General features: G+C 48.6%; 1 protein-coding gene across 1 annotated transcript in view; it reads right to left on the bottom strand.

Annotated features, from left to right (window-relative positions):
• TCF7L1 (transcription factor 7 like 1) overlaps positions 1–19029 on the bottom strand; it is a 173992-nt gene extending 154963 nt beyond the window's left edge. Inside the window, exons 1-3 of the mRNA XM_049784921.1 lie at positions 18781–19029; positions 18614–18677; positions 18273–18400 (exon numbers count right to left, since the gene is read on the bottom strand). Coding sequence (XP_049640878.1) covers positions 18273–18400; positions 18614–18677; positions 18781–19029 — 441 coding nt within the window. The remainder of the gene's footprint in view (positions 1–18272; positions 18401–18613; positions 18678–18780) is intronic.
• Positions 19030–19515: the final 486 nt, after the last annotated feature.

Raw genomic sequence — 19515 nt, 5'->3', positions numbered from 1 at the left:
GAAGGCCCAGATTTGATTCCTGGCACTGTATGTGTCCCCTGAGCAATGCCTGCTGTGGCTACAACAGACAGACAGACAGACAGACAGACAGACAGACACACACACACACACACACACACACACACACTCACATTTATATGCTTTTAGAGCAAGTAAATACCTAGTAAATCCTTTTAAATTATAATAGGCATATCATAATCTACTCCTATATACTCTGACCTTGCTTGGGCTGCTCCTAACATTAACCAGAACAGCCATTACATTATGCCTTAGATGTACACATAGTTCAGACTATGGTCTCTAAATAACATGTTTCAATAGAAGGAATCTGAGTTTCTTTTGTGGCCTGGGACAGGAAAAGCGCAAGATGAACCTAGAACATCCTGACATACGACAAGCAGGGAAGCATTAAAAGCCTATGTTTGTTTTTTTTTTATGGGCTGAGGAGACATAGCACAGTGGGTAGGCACTTATGCCTTGTATGTGGCTAACCAGTGTTTGAATCATGGCACTGCATATGGTTTCCTGAGCACAGAGTCAGAATTATCCCTGAGAACCACTGGGTATGGCCCAAAATGAAAAAAAATTAATAAACCATCAATAAAAATAATAATCACAAATAGACTAAAAAACATCAGATTTAGGGGCCAGAGAGATAGCACAGCGGTAGGGTGTTTGCCTTGTATGCAGTCGACCCAGGACAAATGGTGGTTTGATTTCCGACATCCCATGATTCCCTGAGCCTGCCAAGAGCGATTTCTGAGCATAGAGCCAAGAGTAACCCCTGAGTGCTACTGAGTGTGATCCAAAAATGAAAACAAACAAACAAACAAAAACATCAGATATAGGAGTTTGCTTTGCATGTAGCCCACTGGCTTCAATTTGGCAGCACCCCAGATGGTCCCCCAGACACTGCCAGGAGTGATTCCTGAGCACAGAGCCAGGAATAAACTCTGAGCAGCACTGGGTGTGAATCAAACCAAAAATAAAATAAAATAAAATAAAATGAAATACATCAGATTGTATACTACAAGTTCATAATGAAATTTAGAGAAACTAATTTCACTGGTTATCTTTATAGGATGTCAAGAAACCAACTGAAAATTATAAATATCTGTTTTGTTTTGTGGCTATACCCAACTGTGTCCAAGGCTTACTCCTGTCTCTGCACTCAGTAAACACTTCTGGTTGGATAAGGGCCAGACAATATGAGGTGCCTGGAATCAAACTCAGGTCAGCTACATTTGAAGCAAGCATCTCATCTGCTGTACTATAGCTTGGCCCCAATTTCTACCGATAATTATCTCTCTGGCCCTGCAAACTGGCAATTAAGAAGGAAAAAAAAAATTATTGAAATTGTTTTCTCCATTAGACTGAGAGTACAAGTAAAGAATTTCTTAGGTAACGGGCCTGATATTTTCAGCTCTATGGGCTTTACCAACTATTTAGTTTAGTCCATGGAATACAGAAAGAACCACAGACAATATGCAAATGAATGAACAGGGCTGTGTTATAAAGAAATTTTATTTTTCAAAAACAAGGAGCAGGAGGCCAGGGAGATAACATGGAGATAAGGCATTTGCCTTGCATGCAAAAGGTTATAGGTTAGAATTCTGGGATTCCATATGGTCCCCCGATTTCTGAGCGTGGAGCCAGGAGTAACCCCTGAGCGCTGCCGGCTGTGACCTAAAAACCAAAAAAAAAAAAAAAAAAAAAGGGAGCAGGCAGGCTGGAGAGTGAGGCACTTGACTTGAATATGCTGACCTGACAGGGGTCATCTCTAAGAAGGGAACCAGGGGATAAACCTGAGCACAGCTGGGTGTGACCCAAAAAACAAAAGGGGTAGACCTGAAGAAGAGATAGTACAGGGGCCAAAGGCACTTGCCTTGCATGTGAGTTAATCCTTGGATGTGGGTTAATTGACTCTGTTCAATTTCTAGCACCTCATATGGTCCCCGTCCACCATTAGACTGACCCCTGAACAGAGCCAGGAGTAGTCCTTAGAACTGCTGGGTGTGGCCCAATCCCCCAAAAATAAATAAATAAATGAGAAAAGCAAGTTGAATTTTAGCCTGTAGGCTTGACTGTGCTAACCTCTGATGTTTGGTAACCAAGAGCTGATACAGAATAGTTTCTCTTCTTAAAACATTGCAACTTGGGGCAGGAGAGATAGCATGGAGATTTGCCTTGCATGCAGAAGGACGGTGGTTTGAATCCCGGCATCCCATATGGTCCCAGGAGCGATTTCTGAGCATAGAGCCAGGATTAACCCTGAGCTCTGCCCAGTGTCATCCAAAAACCAAAAAACAAAACTAAAACAAAAACAAAAAATTGCAACTTACAGGTGAAGGAATAATACTTGCACCTATTAGAAACTGCTAGTAAAGACAGAGATTCTGAGCATATCCCAGGGCCAGGGCACCCATTCAAGAGGCTTCAAAATCAACTTTAAATGGGAGAGGAGAGAACCCTGAAGCTTGATCAGGAATCTAAAGCCAGCTGACAATTTACAAGAACTCCAGGGGGCAAGAAAATCTCTTACAACACATCATGGGATGGCATTTACCAAAAACCAAACTGTGAGGACCGCCACAGGAGTCATCAAATAAAAAGCTAATGAGGTTTCTTCATCTTATTTGGTATTCACAGGTATGCAGCAGAGCACCAGGCCAGCAACCCTACACCTCAGTGCAGGGAAAGGACCACTCTCATGCCCTTGTTTGCCACCATCAAATATCACCTCAGCAGGAACAGCTTCTGGCAGAAAATAAATAAATAATAAAACAGCAATGGGTAATAAAAACCAGTGGGTATGAAGTTTGCCTAGAGGAACCAGAAAGATAGTACAGTGGGTAGGGTGTTTGCCTTGCATGTGGTTAACCCGGTTAGATTCCCAGCATTTCATATGTTCCCCACCCCAATCCCAGATTGCCAGGAGCAATTTCTTTTTTCTTCTTTTTTTTGGGAGGGGAGGGGGCAGTTGGGTAACACCCATTGGCGTTCAGAAGTTATTTCTGGCTCTGAGCTCAGAAATTGCCCCTTGTAGGCTTGGGGGACCATCGGGGATGCCGGGAATCAAATCACCATCTGTCCTGGATGGGCTGTATCCAAGGCAAATGCCCTACTGCTGTGCTCTCTCCCCGGCCCCATGCCAGGAGCAATTTCTGACTGCAGAGACAGGAGTAACTCCTGACTGCTACCAGGTGTGTCCCAAAACAAATAAACAAAAGTTTGATGAGAAAAAGGATGTTTGTAAGGGCCAGAGAGATACTATAAGAGGTAAAGCCCTTGCCTTGCATTTGGCTGACCTGGGTTCAATACCTGGCACCCCTCAGGGTTCTGTTAGCCCTATCAGGAGTGACCCCTAAGCTCAGAGCCAGGAGTAAACACATGAGCACCGCTGGATGTAGCCCCAAAATCAAGAGAGAGGAAAAGAGAGTGAGAGAAATGGATGTTTACATAGTTTCCTAAAGTATCTTCTTTTTTTTTTTTTCTTGGTTTTTGGGCCACACCTGGCGATGTTCAGGGGTTTCTCCGGGCTGTCTGCTCAGAAATAGCTCCTGGCAGGCATGGGGGACCATATGGGACACCGGGATTTGAACCAACCACCTTTGGTCCTGGATCAGCTGCTTGCAAGGCAAATGCCGCTGTGCTATCTCTCTGGGCCCCTAAAGTATCTTCTTATAACAGACAGTGGTTATAGAAACCTGGCAAACATAATGTTAATCAAGTGATTAAAATGAATGCAGCCTGGAAGGAGAAGCACTAAGACAACCCTAGCAGGGCAACATACAGAGCTGGGCTGCAAAGGTACAGCCTGAGTGTACTCATGAAAAAATATTGGGGGGGAAGGGGGGAGAGTCAGGATCTTTTTACAAATAAATGGCTTGTACTCTTCAAATGTCAAGAACACAAGAGACACAGACTGAAAAAAATGTTTTAGGCCAGTCCACAGGCTAAAATTCAACTTGCTTCTCATTAAGTTAAAAATGTGTTAGATTGGGGCCGGAGAGATAGCATGGAGGTAAGGCGTTTGCCTTTCATGCAGGAGGTCATCGGTTCGAATCCCGGCGCCCCATATGGTCCCCTGTGCCTGCCAGGAGCAATTTCTGAGCCTGGAGCCAGGAATAACCCCTGAGCACTGCCAGGTGTGTCCCAAAAACCAAAAAAAAAAAAAAAAAAATGTGTTAGATTGGGACTGGAGAGATAGCATGGAGGTAAGGCATTTGCCTTTCATGCAGAAGATCATTGGTTCGAACCCTGGCATCCCATATTGTCCCCCGAGCCTGCCAGGAGCTATTTCTGAGCATGGAGCCAGGAGTAACCCTTGAGCGCTGCTGGGTGTGACAAAACAAAACAAAACAAAACAAAACAATGTTTTAGGCCTTGCGGCTGGAACAGTGGCGCGGAGCCGTCAGGCATCTGCTTTGCCAGTGCTAGCCTAGGACAGACCTCGGTTTGATCCCATATGGTCTCTCAAGCCAGGAGCGATTTCTGAGTGCATAGCCAGGAGTAACCCCAGATAATTACTGGATGTGGCCCAATAAAACAAACAAAAAATGTTCAAGGCTCTTGGACCAAAGAAATAGCACAGTGGGCAGGGGTTTGATCTTGGGCATCTTACATGGTCTCTCGAGCCTGCCAGGAATAAATTCTGAACACAGAGCCAGGAGTAACACCTGGGTTTGGTTCAGTAGTGCTGAATGTGGTCCCCAAAAATTGTTCTATGTCCAATACTGCGCAAAGAGCAACCCATGCACATAGTCTCCCCAAAATGAGCAAGTGCTAGACTGGAAGGAGACTTGGTGACAGGAAAACTAAGTGACCTTAGAACACATAATCTTGGACTTTTCATTCTGGATCCTGTTCCCTCAAAAAGAAATTTTATTGGGGCCAGAGCGATGGTGGTAGAAGTAAGGCATCTGCCTTGCATGCACTAGCCTAGGACAAACTGCGGTTTGATCCCCAGGTGCCCCATATGGTCCCAAGCCAGGGGCAATTTCTGAGTGCATAGCCAGGAGTAACCCCTGAATGTCAATGGGTGTGGCCAAATCCCCCCTCAAAAAAAAGAAAAAGAAATTTTATTGATGCTTGAAAAGCATCATTGTGCTTGGGGAATCACTCCTGGTGGAACCCAAGGGGCTTTCTGGGGTGCTCGAAATCCAACCCAGGCAGGATACACGCAAAGCAAATGCCATGCCTTACCTGCTTCACTATCCAGAGTCCCCTCCAAAACTGTTTCTGCTAGGACCTGAGACAGTATAACTGGGTGGGCACTTGCCTTTTGCTACAAGACATCAGTAGGAGCAATTTAATGAAGAATTCGTAAAACCTAGAAATTTCATGAAAAGAAACTAAGACTATATAGTACAAATAAATGCTGAAGTGATATATATATATATTTTTTTTTGGGGGGGGGGTCACACCCGGCAGCACTCAGGGGTTACTCCTGGCTCTATGCTCAGAAATTGCTCCTGGCGGGTACAGGCGACCATATGGGATGCCAGGATTCAAACCACCGACCTCCTGCATGGGAGGCAAACGCCTTACCTCCTTGCTATCTCTCCGGCCTCTGAAGTGATATATTTTTTAAATATTTCTGAATCTCCCTTAATGATACAATTTAACTATTTCCCATATAAAAAAAGTTTATTAAAATAGAGCCTAAGCTGCACAGGAATGACTATGCTTGCCTTGCACATGGCAGGTGCCAGTTCAAGCCCCGGCACCACCTGAGAGCCCTTGAGCACCAATAGGTGTGGCCCAAACCCCAGAATTGTTGGCCACTGGGGCCAGAATAATAGGACAACAGATAGGATGCTTGCCTTATGTGCATTCAACCTGGGCTCGATCTCTGATACCTCATAAGATTCCAGGAACCTTATGCCAGGAATAATCCCTGAATGCGGAGCCAGGAGTAACCACTAAGAATTGCCAGGTGTAGGGCCGGAGAGACAGCATGGAGGTAGGGCCTTTGTCTTCCATGCAGAAGGACGATGGTTTGAATTCCGGCATCCCATATGGTCCCCTTAGCCTGCCAAGAGGGATTTCTAAGCATAGAGCCAGGAGTAAGCACTGAGCACTGCCGGGTGTGACCCCCCCCAAAAAAATAATTGCAAGGTGTAGTCCAACAACACAATAAGAAATATCAAGTGTTTTCACCTCATAGATCTCTAATACTCTCTATACCTACCCTCCGCAAAGCCCATGTAGAACAATTTAAATAAGCAATAGAATTGTTACACACGGATTATCCTCTATTTACGTATTAAATAAATGATGCATATGCACGAATGGGGGCAGAGCAAGAGTTGAAGCAGGCAACTGAGTGAGTGAACCACATTAACTGCTAAGAAACCAAGTTTCCACATCAAGAAGTGAGAAGGAAACCACAGGGAAAAGAGAAAGGCTTTCAAAGGAAGACTGAGGCAGCCAGGAACAATCTCTAACACCCTCAAAGAGCAGCCTGAAGGCAAAGCCAAGCCCAGCAAAGCAGCAAAGTGCACTGAAGAGCTGGAAATGCCCCAGAGGCATGAAAGCAAAGAGACCATCCTCAGGCCCCACCTTTCCCTTGAACACAGCATTTCTAGGGATGGGGTCAGGGGAGGCCTTTATCATTTATCACTTTCCTTTGCCAGTCAACTCTGACAAGCAGAGGGAAACTATCTTTGTGCCTAACTACGGGCTCTTTCACCTACAGAGGAGAGTGTGCCCTGATTTACCGCTCTCAGCCTCCCGGGGACAAGAAAGTGATAATAGAGATACTAGATACTATCGGATGTGCAAGAGTTCAAGGCAGAAACAGTAGAAAATGGTGTGATAGTGCCCTGGGCTGTTTTTTGTTTTTATTTTATTTTTTTGTTCCAATAGTGATGTTTAAATATTCCTGCTCCCAACTTTCAACAAATGTTGAATCACCTACCAGAAGTGAAGGAGGTAGGGCTTAATCGAGTTTTTTTGAAAGGGCCAGAACAGTACAGCAAGCAGGATGCTTGCCTTGTGTGTATATGGCCAACCTGAGTTCAAATCCTGGCATCCCATAAGACCCCCAAGTCTGTCAGGAGTGATCCCTAAGCACAATGTTAAGAGAAAACTCCAAGCACCACCAAGTATGGCCCAGAAAAATTTAATAGTAATTTTTAGAGCCGGAAAGATAGCACAATAGTAGGGCACTTGCCTTGCACACAACCAATCAGGACAGAAGGTCTTTCGAATCTTGGCATCCCATATGGTCCCTGTGCCTTTCAGGAGTGATTTCTTAGCGCAGAGCCAGGAATAACCCCTGAGTACCACTGGGTGTGACCCAAAAATAAACAAAAAAATAATTTTTGGGACCGGAGCAATAGCACAGTGGTATGGCATTTGCCTTGTATGTGGCCAATCTGGTGGGCCTGGGTTTGATTCCCAGCATTCCATATAATCCCCTGAGTCTGCCAGGAGTGATTTCTGAGTGCAGAGCCAGGAGTAACCCCTGAGTGCTGCTGATGTGGCCCAATAAACAAAAACAAAAATTTTTTTAGTAGAAATTTTTTGAAGGGGGAACTATACCACACAGCAGTGCTTAGGAGTTACTCCCCAGTTGGTTATTTGGAACCCAGTGTTGTACTGCCAAGTGATCTACCCTTGTAGACAAGAGCAGCAGCCCTAGTCTATGACTGCTCTTGGCACATCTGACTGGGCAGCCTCTGGGTAATTTCTCCTGGCTCATGGGGCTCTGGGCTCCCGGCAGAGTCCTTGCATAAGAATCTCAGGGAGAAGCACCCAGCCCACCCTGGAATTTGGATAAATCCAATTGATTTTAATCCTCTTTGGAATTAAGGGAGAACAATGACCTCCCAAACATCAGAAATCACTACTGCCAACAAATCTGAATTTGCAAATTCTCCATTTTCCATAGCAATATATTTCTACTTCATGTGTTTTTCTTTCTTATTTGATCCCTTTTCTTCTGACAGGTATTTATGCCTTTCTGTTTTTCTATATATTTTCTATGGTCATTCCCAGAAAGAATGGCTGGGGCCATTCCTTAATAAGGTATAGAGCAATTCTATCACTAAGTTCTTGCAACCTACCAGGATGATTTAGCTAGAATTTGCAATGCCTTCCCCAATTTTTTTTTAACCAACCAGACTCTTAATCCCTCTTGCTAATCTCCCACCATGGGTTCAGAAAAAGACAATTTGGAAACTGAAGGGAAAAGACTGAATCACATAAAATACAAAAAGAAAAAGGTCATGAGGGAAAAGATGAATCCATTCTCTGCCCTTACCTAAATAATTCTCTACACAAATGTTCACAAAACAACGAACTTATAAGACATTTTACAAACCTAAGAGCAAGGCAATAATATTTGCACACACGGTTCACGAAATCTGGCCTATTAAATTCAACAAACTATTCTGTAACCCAAATTGCTGGGGTAGTCGATTTATTCCTCCTCCTCCTTTCAGCCAGACATACATCTTTCTCCAAGCCTCACCAACTTCAACAAGGGAAATACAGGCCCCCAAATCCAAATGTTAGAGGCCGCTTCTTCCTCTAAAAAGGGATTTAACAGTTCCTGGGGTCACCCACTAGAGGTTATTTAACACTTCTAGAGTGCTGAGTGGCGGAAGGAACTTGAGTCACACTCACTCATTGCCAGAGCTGTTTATTTGGGAAGGGACATTTCCAATTTGTAAAGTCTGAACAAATCTACCCACCCTCCACCCATCTGATAACTCACAGCAGGATTTTTGAACCAAGAAACAAAGTTCAACTTCCCTTCTCTGGAGAGGAGGAGGGACCAGTTCTACCAGCCTACATGTGGGAGAGTCACAGTGAAGAAAGGGCCTAGACTTTGGACTCATAATCAAGTTCAAACCTTGGCGCCTTCAATAACCAGCAATGTGACCTTGAGCAAGATACTTGACCTCTACAAGTCTGTTTGCATAGCAATGAAATAGGAGCAGCAAGTATCTACTTCCTAGCTGGTCAGAAACGATGACAAATGTTAGGTTTTAGGAGCCACTGCCAAGTGCTCTCGAAACGAGATGGCATTATGTACACTTAGAAGAACAGCAAATTAGGACTCAACTTTTATTTTTCTTTTATTTGCTTCTGGACCTTTAGATAAAATCTTTGCTAATTTGGGAAGGGAAGCCTAAAATTATTTTTTTCCCCCCTGTGGACGAGGCAGGATGGCCACATCTAGCAGAGCTCAGGAAACCATAAAGAATTTTGAAGATCTAACCCCCAACTCACTGTAATATTGCTTTGGCCCCAAAATTATGTTCTTTTTTTGGGGGATTACCTGGGAGGTTGGCCATAATTTTCAATGTGTATTGAAAACTAACTTGTGTTAGTAGTCTTGAGTTTTTTCTGTGCATTTTATGATTTGTTTGATTTTCCCAATTAGGGTGAATGTCTGACTGAGTTTTGGTTTGGTTTCTGGACCACACCTGTTGATGCTCAGGGGGTACTCCTGGCTCTGTAACTCAAGAATCACTCCTAGTAGGCTCAGGAGATGGATCCAGGTCCCACATTCAAGTAAGATGCCCTACCTGCTGTGCTATTGTTCAGGCCCTACCTGAACAATATTTTGTTCCTTTATAACAAGACCCAAGACTAAGCAGCTGGATTCAGTGTGAGAAAGAGAGTATGATCTCATTTCCTATATTGAGCTCTCCTAGTTGCTACTTACCACTTTATTGATTAAAAAATGTCTAGAAAAGGCCAAGATTAGTTAAAATCATTTTTATTTGATTCTAAAGCTTTAAAGTATCAATTCTGAAGGGGGACACACTTGTAGTGCTTAGGGGGAAATGCTCCTGGAGCATTTGAGGGACCATGCAGAGACAAGCATCGAACCCAAGGTTCGGGCATGCAAAGCATGAGCTCCAATCTTTGGACTCTTTCCCCAGCTTCTGAAGCTTTTTTTTTTTTTTTTTTTTTTTTTTTTTTTTGGTTTTTGGGTTACACCTGGCAGCGCTCAGGGGTTCCTCCTGGCTCTACACTCAGAAATCACTTCTGGCAGGCTCGGGGGAATATACAGGATGCCAGAATCGAATCACTGTTCTACCTGCAAGGCAAATAATGCCCTACCTCCGTCCTATCTCTCTGGCCCCTGAAGCATATTTTTTTTTTTTTTGGTTTTTGGGCCACACCCGGAGATGCTCAGGGGTTACTCCTGGCTGTCTGCTCAGAAATAGCTCCTGGCAAGCACGGGGGACCATATGGGACACCGGGATTCGAACCAACCACTTTGGTCCTGGATTGGCTGCTTGCAAGGCAAACGCCCCGTGCTATGTCTCCAGGCCCTGAACCATATTTTTAAACTACATGCTCATTCTCCCCATGTAAACTGGTAGGTCATTCACAATGAAAAGGAAACTTTTAGGATTCTAAAATTTATTTTAGACCCTTCAAGGTATCTGACATTGAGAGATCTGAGCATTTCTTACATTTTTCTGAATCTCAGTCAAGAATTGAACAATGGGGCCAGAGAGATAGCATGGAGGTAAGGCATTTGCCTTGCATGCAGGAGGTCATTGGTTCGAATCCCGGCGTCCCATATGGTCCCCCGTGCCTGCCAGGAGCAATTTCTGAGCCTGGAGCCAGAAATAACCCCTGAGCACTGCCAGGTTTAACCCCCCCCCCCACACACACACACACAAAAGAATTGAACAATGAGGGGGCAGGAGAGATAGCACAGCGGTAGATGCAGAAGGATGGTGGTTCGAATCCCGGCATCCCATATGGTCCCCCGAGTGTGCCAGGAACGATTTCTGAGCATAGAGCCAGGAGTAATCTCTGAGCACTGCCGGGTGTGACCAAAAACCAAAGGCACACAGGTGATCTGGGTTCAATTTCCACTATCTCATTCAGTCCCCCAAGTCTCACCAGGAGTGATCCCAAGCCCAGCCTCAAGCCCTGCTGGGTGTAGCCTTCAAACAAAACAATTATGAAGAGGTACCTCTTCTTGCATTCCCCCACCCCTTTCTCCCACCCCCTTTCCTTCATTTCCAAGTGTCAAGGTTTGACAACAAATTTATTTCATCAGTCTTCAATTCAATCCATTAGGAAAGAACATTATACAAAACAAAGACATAACCCCACTTCCCAGAAGTACATTATTGGACACTTTTTGCTACATGATTGTCAATCATTTCTCATCCCTAATCACATCCTAATATCTGCGCCTGAATGCAACCAAACTGCATTTTGATGCCCAAAGTCACCCAGCTGCCAGCACTACACAAAACCATGTCTGAGTGGGATGCCTTTTCATCAGGTCTGCCTGAGCCCCCCTCCCAGCACCCCAGCCTCTCCTGCCTGAACCTTCACCTCCTCCTGAATGCCTGTGGGGTTTCTCTCTCGTGCTCCTTCCGGATCCTATTCCCCGGCATCTTCCTAAGCTCACCGATGAGTCACATCACATCCCAGCACAACTTTCGATGGTTCTCTGCTGCTTCGTGTAAAAGATCAGATTCCACCCCTGGCATTCGGGGCCTTCTGTGTCCTTCCTTCCAGGCAGATGGAATCATTTCTATTGCCCCAAATAGCCCTGAACTTTTCACCTTTGCTCTTCCTGACTTCTACCTCAAGATGGGAATGAGAAGGAACTCTGTCCACTTCCCTGAACACCTCTCAACACTTTTTTCGAGTTTCTGAGGAATGAACAAGAATGAGTTTGAATCCAAGAATGTCTTGAGTTCCAGCTCTGTTCTACTCTGGACTCCCAAGTGGTGCTCAGGGATTGGAGCCACTTCTACTGATTCTTGGCTCCACTCAGACTGGTTGTTCAATCAATGCTTGGGCACAGGGTTGTGGTGCTACTTGGCATCAGAATTACCTGGGTCACTCAGAGGCTTTCAGGGTGACAACAATGCTCTGGGTACTGTGTGGTGCAGGGTCTATTACCAGGGTTGTCCCATGCAAGGAATATGCATCTTCAATTGCCTAATGAATCTCTACAACCCTGCACTTTTAAAGTGTCCTGTGCAGGCCAAGGTAAGAGCTTGCTTCGCATACTGGAATAAGTTGATCCCCAGCCCCACATGGGTTCTCAGAGCACTGCTAGGAGTGACCCACAGCATCACCATGTGTGGCCCAAAAGGAAAACAAATCAACTTACTATTCCTTTCTAAGGTCAGTCTGAAGCAATTCTATCTAAATTGCTTCAATTTTGAACATTCTTCTCTGGACTTTAATGATGGGGAGAGCAAAGCAGGTGGGGAGAGTCAGTTCACAACCAGTGTTTAGGGTTTACTCTTAGACCTGTGCTCAGGGATCACGCCTGGGACTGCTCAGGGAACCAGGTGTAATCCCGGGGATCAAACCCAGGATGGCTGAGAAAGCAAGACAAGTGCCTAAAGCCACTGTACTATTTCATCAGCTGTGAGTTTTAATGACCCTTAACTCTGCCCTCTGGACTCAATTTTTAAATCTCTTAGAGCAAAATTGAGTCTAACTCCTCTAAAATTCCACATTTCCCTTAACTGTTGTCTATAACTGCCTCCTCCCTCCAGTACACACCAGATGAACTGGAAGAGCTACATCTTTGTTTATCTTTGTTTTGGAATTACACCAGGGAAGTGTTGGGGGAAGAGATGGGGCCTTTGGGCACCCAGGATTATACCTGCACCTCCACATACCAACTAACAAATTAATTTGTTTATTTTGTATTTATTTCTTTGTGTGGGGCTCCCAAGGACTATCACAGGGGACAGAGGCCATTCCCAGCAAGGTTGGTGACTCAGTGCCAGCTCTTTGGATGTGCTCTTCTATCCCCATGGAGCCAGGAGCCACCATGACAGTGCTCAGAGGACCTAGGACCACATGGCGCTGATGTTCGGAGGGCAGGGGAAGATCAGGTACACATCCCCGCACTATCTCCAAGGTGCCCACCAAGGTCCAGCTTCACTGGCAACAGTACCTGCCTTGCAAGTGTGAGGCCAAGTCCTATTCCCAGGTCATACCTCATCTCTGCTATGGGTGCCAGTAGGTTTAGCCAGGACCCCACTAATATGACCAAGAACCTCAAATTCACCACAGCCATGGCCCTACCTAGCACCAACAGTAACAGCAGCAGCAACATGGGACAAAAGGAAGACAAACTTCCTTCCTTCCTTCCTTCCTTCCTTCCTTCCTTCCTTCCTTCCTTCCTTCCTTCCTTTCTTCCTTCCTTCCTTCCTTCCTCCCTTCCTCCCTCCCTCCCTCCTTCCCTCCCTCCCTTCCTTCCTTCTTTCCTTCCTTCCTTCCATTTCTTTTTGGCCCACACTGGTCTTCCTCTAGGGGACCTTACAGGATACCAGGGATTAAATTTAGGATAGCCATATGCCAGGCAAGCCCCCTAACCATTATGCAATCTTTTCAGTTCAACTTTACTCCAAAAGGAACCAATACAAAAGTACAGTAAAAACTTCAAGTTTGGGCCCGGAGAGATAGCACAGCGGCGTTTGCCCTGCAAGTAGCCGATCCAAGACCAAAGGTGGTTGGTTCGAATCCCGGCGTCCCATATGGTCCCCCGTGCCTGCCAGGAGCTATTTCTGAGCAGACAGCCAGGAGTAACCCCTGAGCACCGCCGGGTGAAAAACTTCAAGTTTGTACAATTTTTTCTCCTCAAGAATTCCAAGAGATGGGGCTAGAGCAATAGTACATACAGCAAGGAGGAAGTTTATCCTGCACGCAACCCCAACTTGGCCCCCTGAGCCTGCCAGAGTGAGCTCTGAGCAGAGCCAGTAGTAACCCCTGAGCAACACTGGGTGTGGCCCAAAAACAAAGAAAGAATTCCAGAGGTAAAATAAAAGAAGATTGAGATGGCCAACTTCCACATTTATACAAAGCAAACAAATTATACCCTGGCAGATCTACCTACCCAAGAAAAACGACTGATAGGAATCTGTGCCTTTGCAGAGTCTGTAACTGTCACACCAGCAAGCTAAGGGACAAAACTTGGGCAACACAAAACAAGCCCACACGAAAGCTCAGCCATGTGAAAAGCCCTCATTAAACCTCGAGTTATATTTAGAAAAAAACATGGAACAAAAGTTATATTTAGATGAAATGGCTTAAAAGAATTTTACCAAAAGCAGCATGCTTATCTTTTAACAAATGAAAAAAAATTGACTTGACTTTTACAGACAACTTCGACAGACAACTTCTCCACATGAACACAAAGGTTACAGCCTGGGTTCTTCACTGTGCCATGGGAGAAAGCCCCCACCCCCAGGAGCATTAAGGATTATTGGAAGTTTGAGCGTGGAAAGCAACAAGAGCAAACAGACTTAAAAACAAACTAGCATGGGGAAGTTGGAGCAATAGGCCAGTGGGGAAAGCATTTGCCTTTTGTGTAGCTGACCTGAGCTTGATCCCAAGCAGTCCATATGGTTCGTCCCAGCTCACTATGAGGAGTGATTTCTGAGCACTACCAGATATAACCCCCCCCCCCAGCAAAAAGTCAAAAACTATCCCCCCTCCTAGAGAGATAGAAAAATGGTAAGGCTTTTGCCTTGCATGCAGCCGATCCAGGGCGGACAGTGCATGCCAAAGGATGGTGATTCAAATCCTGGCATCCAATATGGTCCCCCGAGTCTGCCAGGAGCTATTTCTGAGCTCAGAGCCAGGAGTAACCCCTGAGCATCACCGAGTGTGGTCCAAAAAACAAACAAACAAAAAAAAACTAACCCCCCCCCAAACCCCAACAAGTTTATGGTTTGGAGGAATAATAGTACAGTGGCTAAGTAGTCTTGCACACAGCCAAATAGGGTCCAATGCCTGGTATCATATAGGTCCTCTGGGCCTTGCCAAAAGTGATGCCTGAACAGTCAGGAATAGGCTCTGTGCCCTGCTCATAGTAACTCTAAAACAAACAGGAATAAAAACAACAAGCAAACGTGGGAAAAGACCTAGTCCACACAGAAATTTATGTGAAGAAGATAATCTGAATAAACCGGTGGCCCAGAGCATCTCCTAAATTTCCAAATTAGGCTAAAATCATAACTCAGCTCACCATTCCACCTTAGAAATGTTCTTTTCCCAAGTAATTAACTTGCATTCATGTATAGTCACAGGCCAACTACTCAATCGCTTTGCAGCTCACTCTCCAAACCACAAGCAAAATGTTCTTTTCGGCTCTTAGGAGTCTTCAACTATTTTTGAAATCCATCTAGTCTTCTGGGTGGACTTACATTTCTTTCCTAACAAAATTTTAGTCGGGCTGGAGAGATAGCATGGAGGTAAGGTGTTTGCCTTTCATGCAGAAGGTCATCAGTTCAAATCCCAGCGTCCCATATGGTCCCCCGTGCCTGCCAGGAGCAATTTCTGAGTATGGAGCCAGGAATAACCCCTGAGCACTGCCGGGTGTGACCCAAAAACCAAAAAAAAAAAAAAAAAAATTTTAGTCAACAGGCTCCAAGGTAACCAACCACTCAGTAAACACACACGCGGCTCCTCTTCATGAATTTGGGGATAACAATCTGAAGGAGAGAAGGGTTCGTGGCAATTATTCTCTTCCTAGGGACCCCTAGACTCCAGATGAGAATGAATCACAGCTCAGAGGCTTGGCACACACCCCAGATTAAGGGGAACCTCTTCTCTAAAGAGCCTCAGGAAGAGGCCACTTCCCAGCCTCACAGTTCTTAGAGAGGAGGGCAAAGGTAAGGGGGGGGGGGAGATACAGAACTAAGGAATTGGGAATTAGGAATGAGGCCAATGGGCGCATATGCTACAGTTGTACTACTCTTGCTCTTCCCAGGGCCCATTAGCACCCTGAAAATGTTCCAGCCCTTCTCCACTTAAGCTTCTGGCTTGGTATTTTCCAAAATCATTGAGCGACAAAGCCCTGAGGTGACCCAATTTTAGAACACACACAGGCCACAAAAAAGGAACGCCTACAGTGGGGAAACATTGAGATGGAACCAAACCAAAAGGCCTGGGGATGTGAGAGACCCTATGATAGAGCCTTGCTATCCATTCGCACATGCTCAGATGCCGACATTCACTTTATCAGACTAGGATCCCCCTCCCCCCCAGAGGGCCATTGGTGCCTAATTGAGAATCACAAACATAAGCATCCCCTCAAGTCTATAACTGAGATAATCACACATGTATCTCCTCCGTTGCCTTGCAGGTTGATTTCACTGCAGTAACTGACCCAGTCCGAGACCTTGCTAACCAGGCATATTAGGCACGGAATAACGTGGGGAATTGAACTTCTGGAAGGAAAAGTTCTCGGGAGACAAACTGAGTATGGGCTGGGACTAGACACACTAATAGAGTCCAAGAAGGAGGCTTACCAGGAAAGAGTAATATGGTGGGAGAGAAGGCAGCAGGACAAGGGAAGAGGTGCAGAGAGGCCCGAAGGTGGGAAAGCCCCAAAGTGCCCACAGGCCCAGACTGAGCCATCAGGATGCCTCAGTACCAGCAAACACCAGGCTCTGGAAAACCACTTAGAGGCAGGCGGAAGGAAGGACACAGGATGGCAGGAGGAAACGAGACTGACATACAAAGGCGCATCCCCAGGAGGCAATGATGCAGGCCGGCACTTGTGGGTCACTCTCAGAGGAGGTTCGAGGCAAGGAGCAGTTCCAGAGGGGTTGTGTGTCTGGTGGGGATGTCATCAGTTTCCATTCTCAACTGTGAGCACCTCCCATTCTGCTCCTTCCAGACATCTCAGGGGGAAAGGGGGGCTCTGATGCTTGGGGTGTGTGTGTGTGTGTGTGTGTGTGTGTGTGTGTGTGTGTCTGCACAGCCCACTCAGTGTCAGGACCTAACCAAACTTGGGCTTAGCTACGCCTGCCCCAAGGGTTCGTGGGGCCCCGAAAACCCACGCCAAGTTATCTGGCAACTTGCACCTTGTGTTTCATGAATAAGAAAAAGCAGCGCCAGAAATGCAGCTGCCTTTGGAGCGATGACCAGGACCCCCCCCCCCCCAGCCACCCAGGATTCTCCAGGGCAAGGACAAAGCAACAGGACCTTCTTTCTCAGCTACAAATGTGAGGGTGGAGGGGACCCCTTCCATCTCCCTAGGCCAAAGCCACCCATCCGCACCCCCACATGCCAGCCCCGCAGCCAGCGAGCAAACACTCCACATGGACCCCTGGCTATGACAGCAGGGCACGTCCTTTCAGCAGACCTTTAATGAGGATCTTTACTTTGGGATACCTTGAGTATAAACTTAGACGGTCCAAGGAAGCCAAACACTGCGTCCGAATCCACAGCCAGTTAGCAGGCCCTGGTACTCGAGGCGGGAAGCACCAAGAATCATCGCTGTGCGCTTGATGCCCTGGAGCCACGCGAGGGAAGCCGGGCACGCGGGAGGCAGGCGCTGCCCGAGACGTCAGGTCGGACCGTGGCACCGGGGTAGGCGAACCCGGGGTGCCAAGGCAGCTAAGCTCGGAGCACACAAAGGCCCGGCCAAGTCCCGGGGCAGCGCCCCTCGCGCCGCGGGGGGCGGGAGTGGAGAGCCAGCGAGGGGGTCGCTGGGATCCACCCCATTTGCACGTCGTCTGCGGCCTGTTCAATCTGCTTAATCACCACTCTAAATGCCAGCGCTAGGCACACAATGCGCACCCATTAACAGGTTTAAAGTGTCGTAGCGCTCGCTTTAAATGAGAAAAGCCGCCAACAAAAGACGAAAAAGCCAAGTTCCTCAACTTGGAGAATGCCTGGGGTCACCCTCGAAATCCTCGAGACGAGCTTGAAAATCCTGAGTGCTCCCCCCCCCCACAAATGAGAGGCCCCGCGCCAAGAGCTGGGGGATGGGGGGAGGGAAGGGGTGTGCTGCAAACAAGCGGACCACAGACAGACACCCCAGCTTGTTTCGGCTCCAGGTCCGGGTCGCCCACTGCAATTGCAATGCGAGCTGGGGAGGGAGACAAGGTGGCCTGAGTGCCAGGGAAAGCTGAGCGACTTCCAAGAAGGAAAGTGAGACCCCCACGCCCTTCCCCCCAAAAAAAGTCGGCACAAATCCAAGTTCTCCTTGAAAACGAGCAACAAGAAAGAAAAAGAAACTGGGGGGAAGGCCAAGGCATTCCCCAGAAGCGGACCCCAAGAGCCTAGTCCCAGCAGAGGGAAGAGAAAAGATTTTAACCAACTTGACGAAATATCACCCCGGCGGAGCAGCGAGCTAGTTCAACTTCGCAAAGCAAGTTCTGTCCGGGATCCCCAAGGCCCGGCCCATCCCCCAGCCCATCGCCCAGCCCGGGTTGGGGGGCGCAACTCTCCAGCCTAGGCCTCCCCGCAAATCCACCCCGTCCCCAACTCGCGCGACCCGACGGAGGCTCACTCACCGTGCGCGCCCCGCCGGGAGACAGAGGTCCGGTGGGGAGGTACGGGCTGCTCAGGTCCGGGATCATCAGGAAGGGGTACCCAGGGTAGGGGGGCCCCTTAAAGAACGCGCCGTCCTGGGGCCTTCTCACTGCGGGCGGGACCAAGGCAAGGGAATGAGGCCCCCGGGTTCCCCCGCATAGCCCCCCAGCGCGCGCCCCACGATGGGCTGCGGCCCAGGAGAAGTGGGGGACCCTCGGGCACGGCCTGCGGGGACCCCGGTGGAGCGGGCGGCGTCGGGAGGGGGTGCGCCGATCGCCTCGGGGCCCGGAGTTGGGGGGCTGCCCCTGAGGAGCGCACGTACCTTCGGCGAAATAGTCGCGCGGCTTCTGGAAAGCGTCCCGGGCGGGCTGCGGGCGCCTCTCCGCCTGCCGAGGAGACAGACACAAAGGCGAGGGTGGGTGGGTGGTGGTGGTGGTGAGCGGGGGGCGCCGGGTCGGGGTTCCCGCGGGCGGGCACCTCCTTCCTTACCTCCGAGTCCGAGCTGCTGCTCTGGTTCTCCGACTCGTTCACCAGGGACGACTTGACCTCATCCAGGTCCCGCTGCGCCGAGGCGCTGTCGCTGCTCGGCTCCTGCTCCTCGCCCCCTTCGTCCTGGAAGGGGATCAGCTCGTCGTTCGCCCCGAGGTCGTCGCCTCCTCCGGCCGCTCCCGAGCCCGAGCCGCCGCCGCCGCCGCCGCCGCTGCCCCCCGCGCCGCCGCCGCCTCCGAGCTGGGGCATAGTGGGGCCGCGCGCGGGCCGGGGCCGCCGCTCTCCGCCGCTGCCCCCGCGCGCCCCGCGCGCCCCGGGCCCCGCGCGCTGCGCTGCGCTGAGCTAAGCTGCGCTCCGCTCCCGCAAGCCCCCAACAAAGTTTGACAGGGCGTGGCCCGGCGGGAAGCGGGGGTCCCCCTCGCACCGCGCGGCCGGGGCGGGGACGCTCGGCTCGGGCCCCTCCAGAAGCGCCGCGCCCGGGGCTCCCCAACTCGCCGCCGCCTTCGCCGAGCTCCGCCGGGGCCGTCCCAGCGCCTGGCCCGCCAGGGAGGGGCGAGCGGGGAAGGAAGGAGGGACCCGGGGCTGGGCTGGGCAGGGGGCCCGGAGGGAGGAGCCCCGGCTGCAAGCTGACACCCGTGCGCCTCCGCGCACAACCCACACTCACTTTGGCACGCGCATTTGCGCACCGCGCGCTCACACCTTCCGGGGGCCGAACTTCCCCACGGTGCTCCCCAT

This window comes from Suncus etruscus, chromosome 12 (assembly GCF_024139225.1).
Source record: "Suncus etruscus isolate mSunEtr1 chromosome 12, mSunEtr1.pri.cur, whole genome shotgun sequence".
In the NCBI taxonomy this organism is placed as follows: domain Eukaryota; kingdom Metazoa; phylum Chordata; class Mammalia; order Eulipotyphla; family Soricidae; genus Suncus; species Suncus etruscus.
The sequence above is the reverse complement of the archived record's forward strand: the minus strand, read 5'-3'. Positions and strand labels throughout refer to the sequence as shown.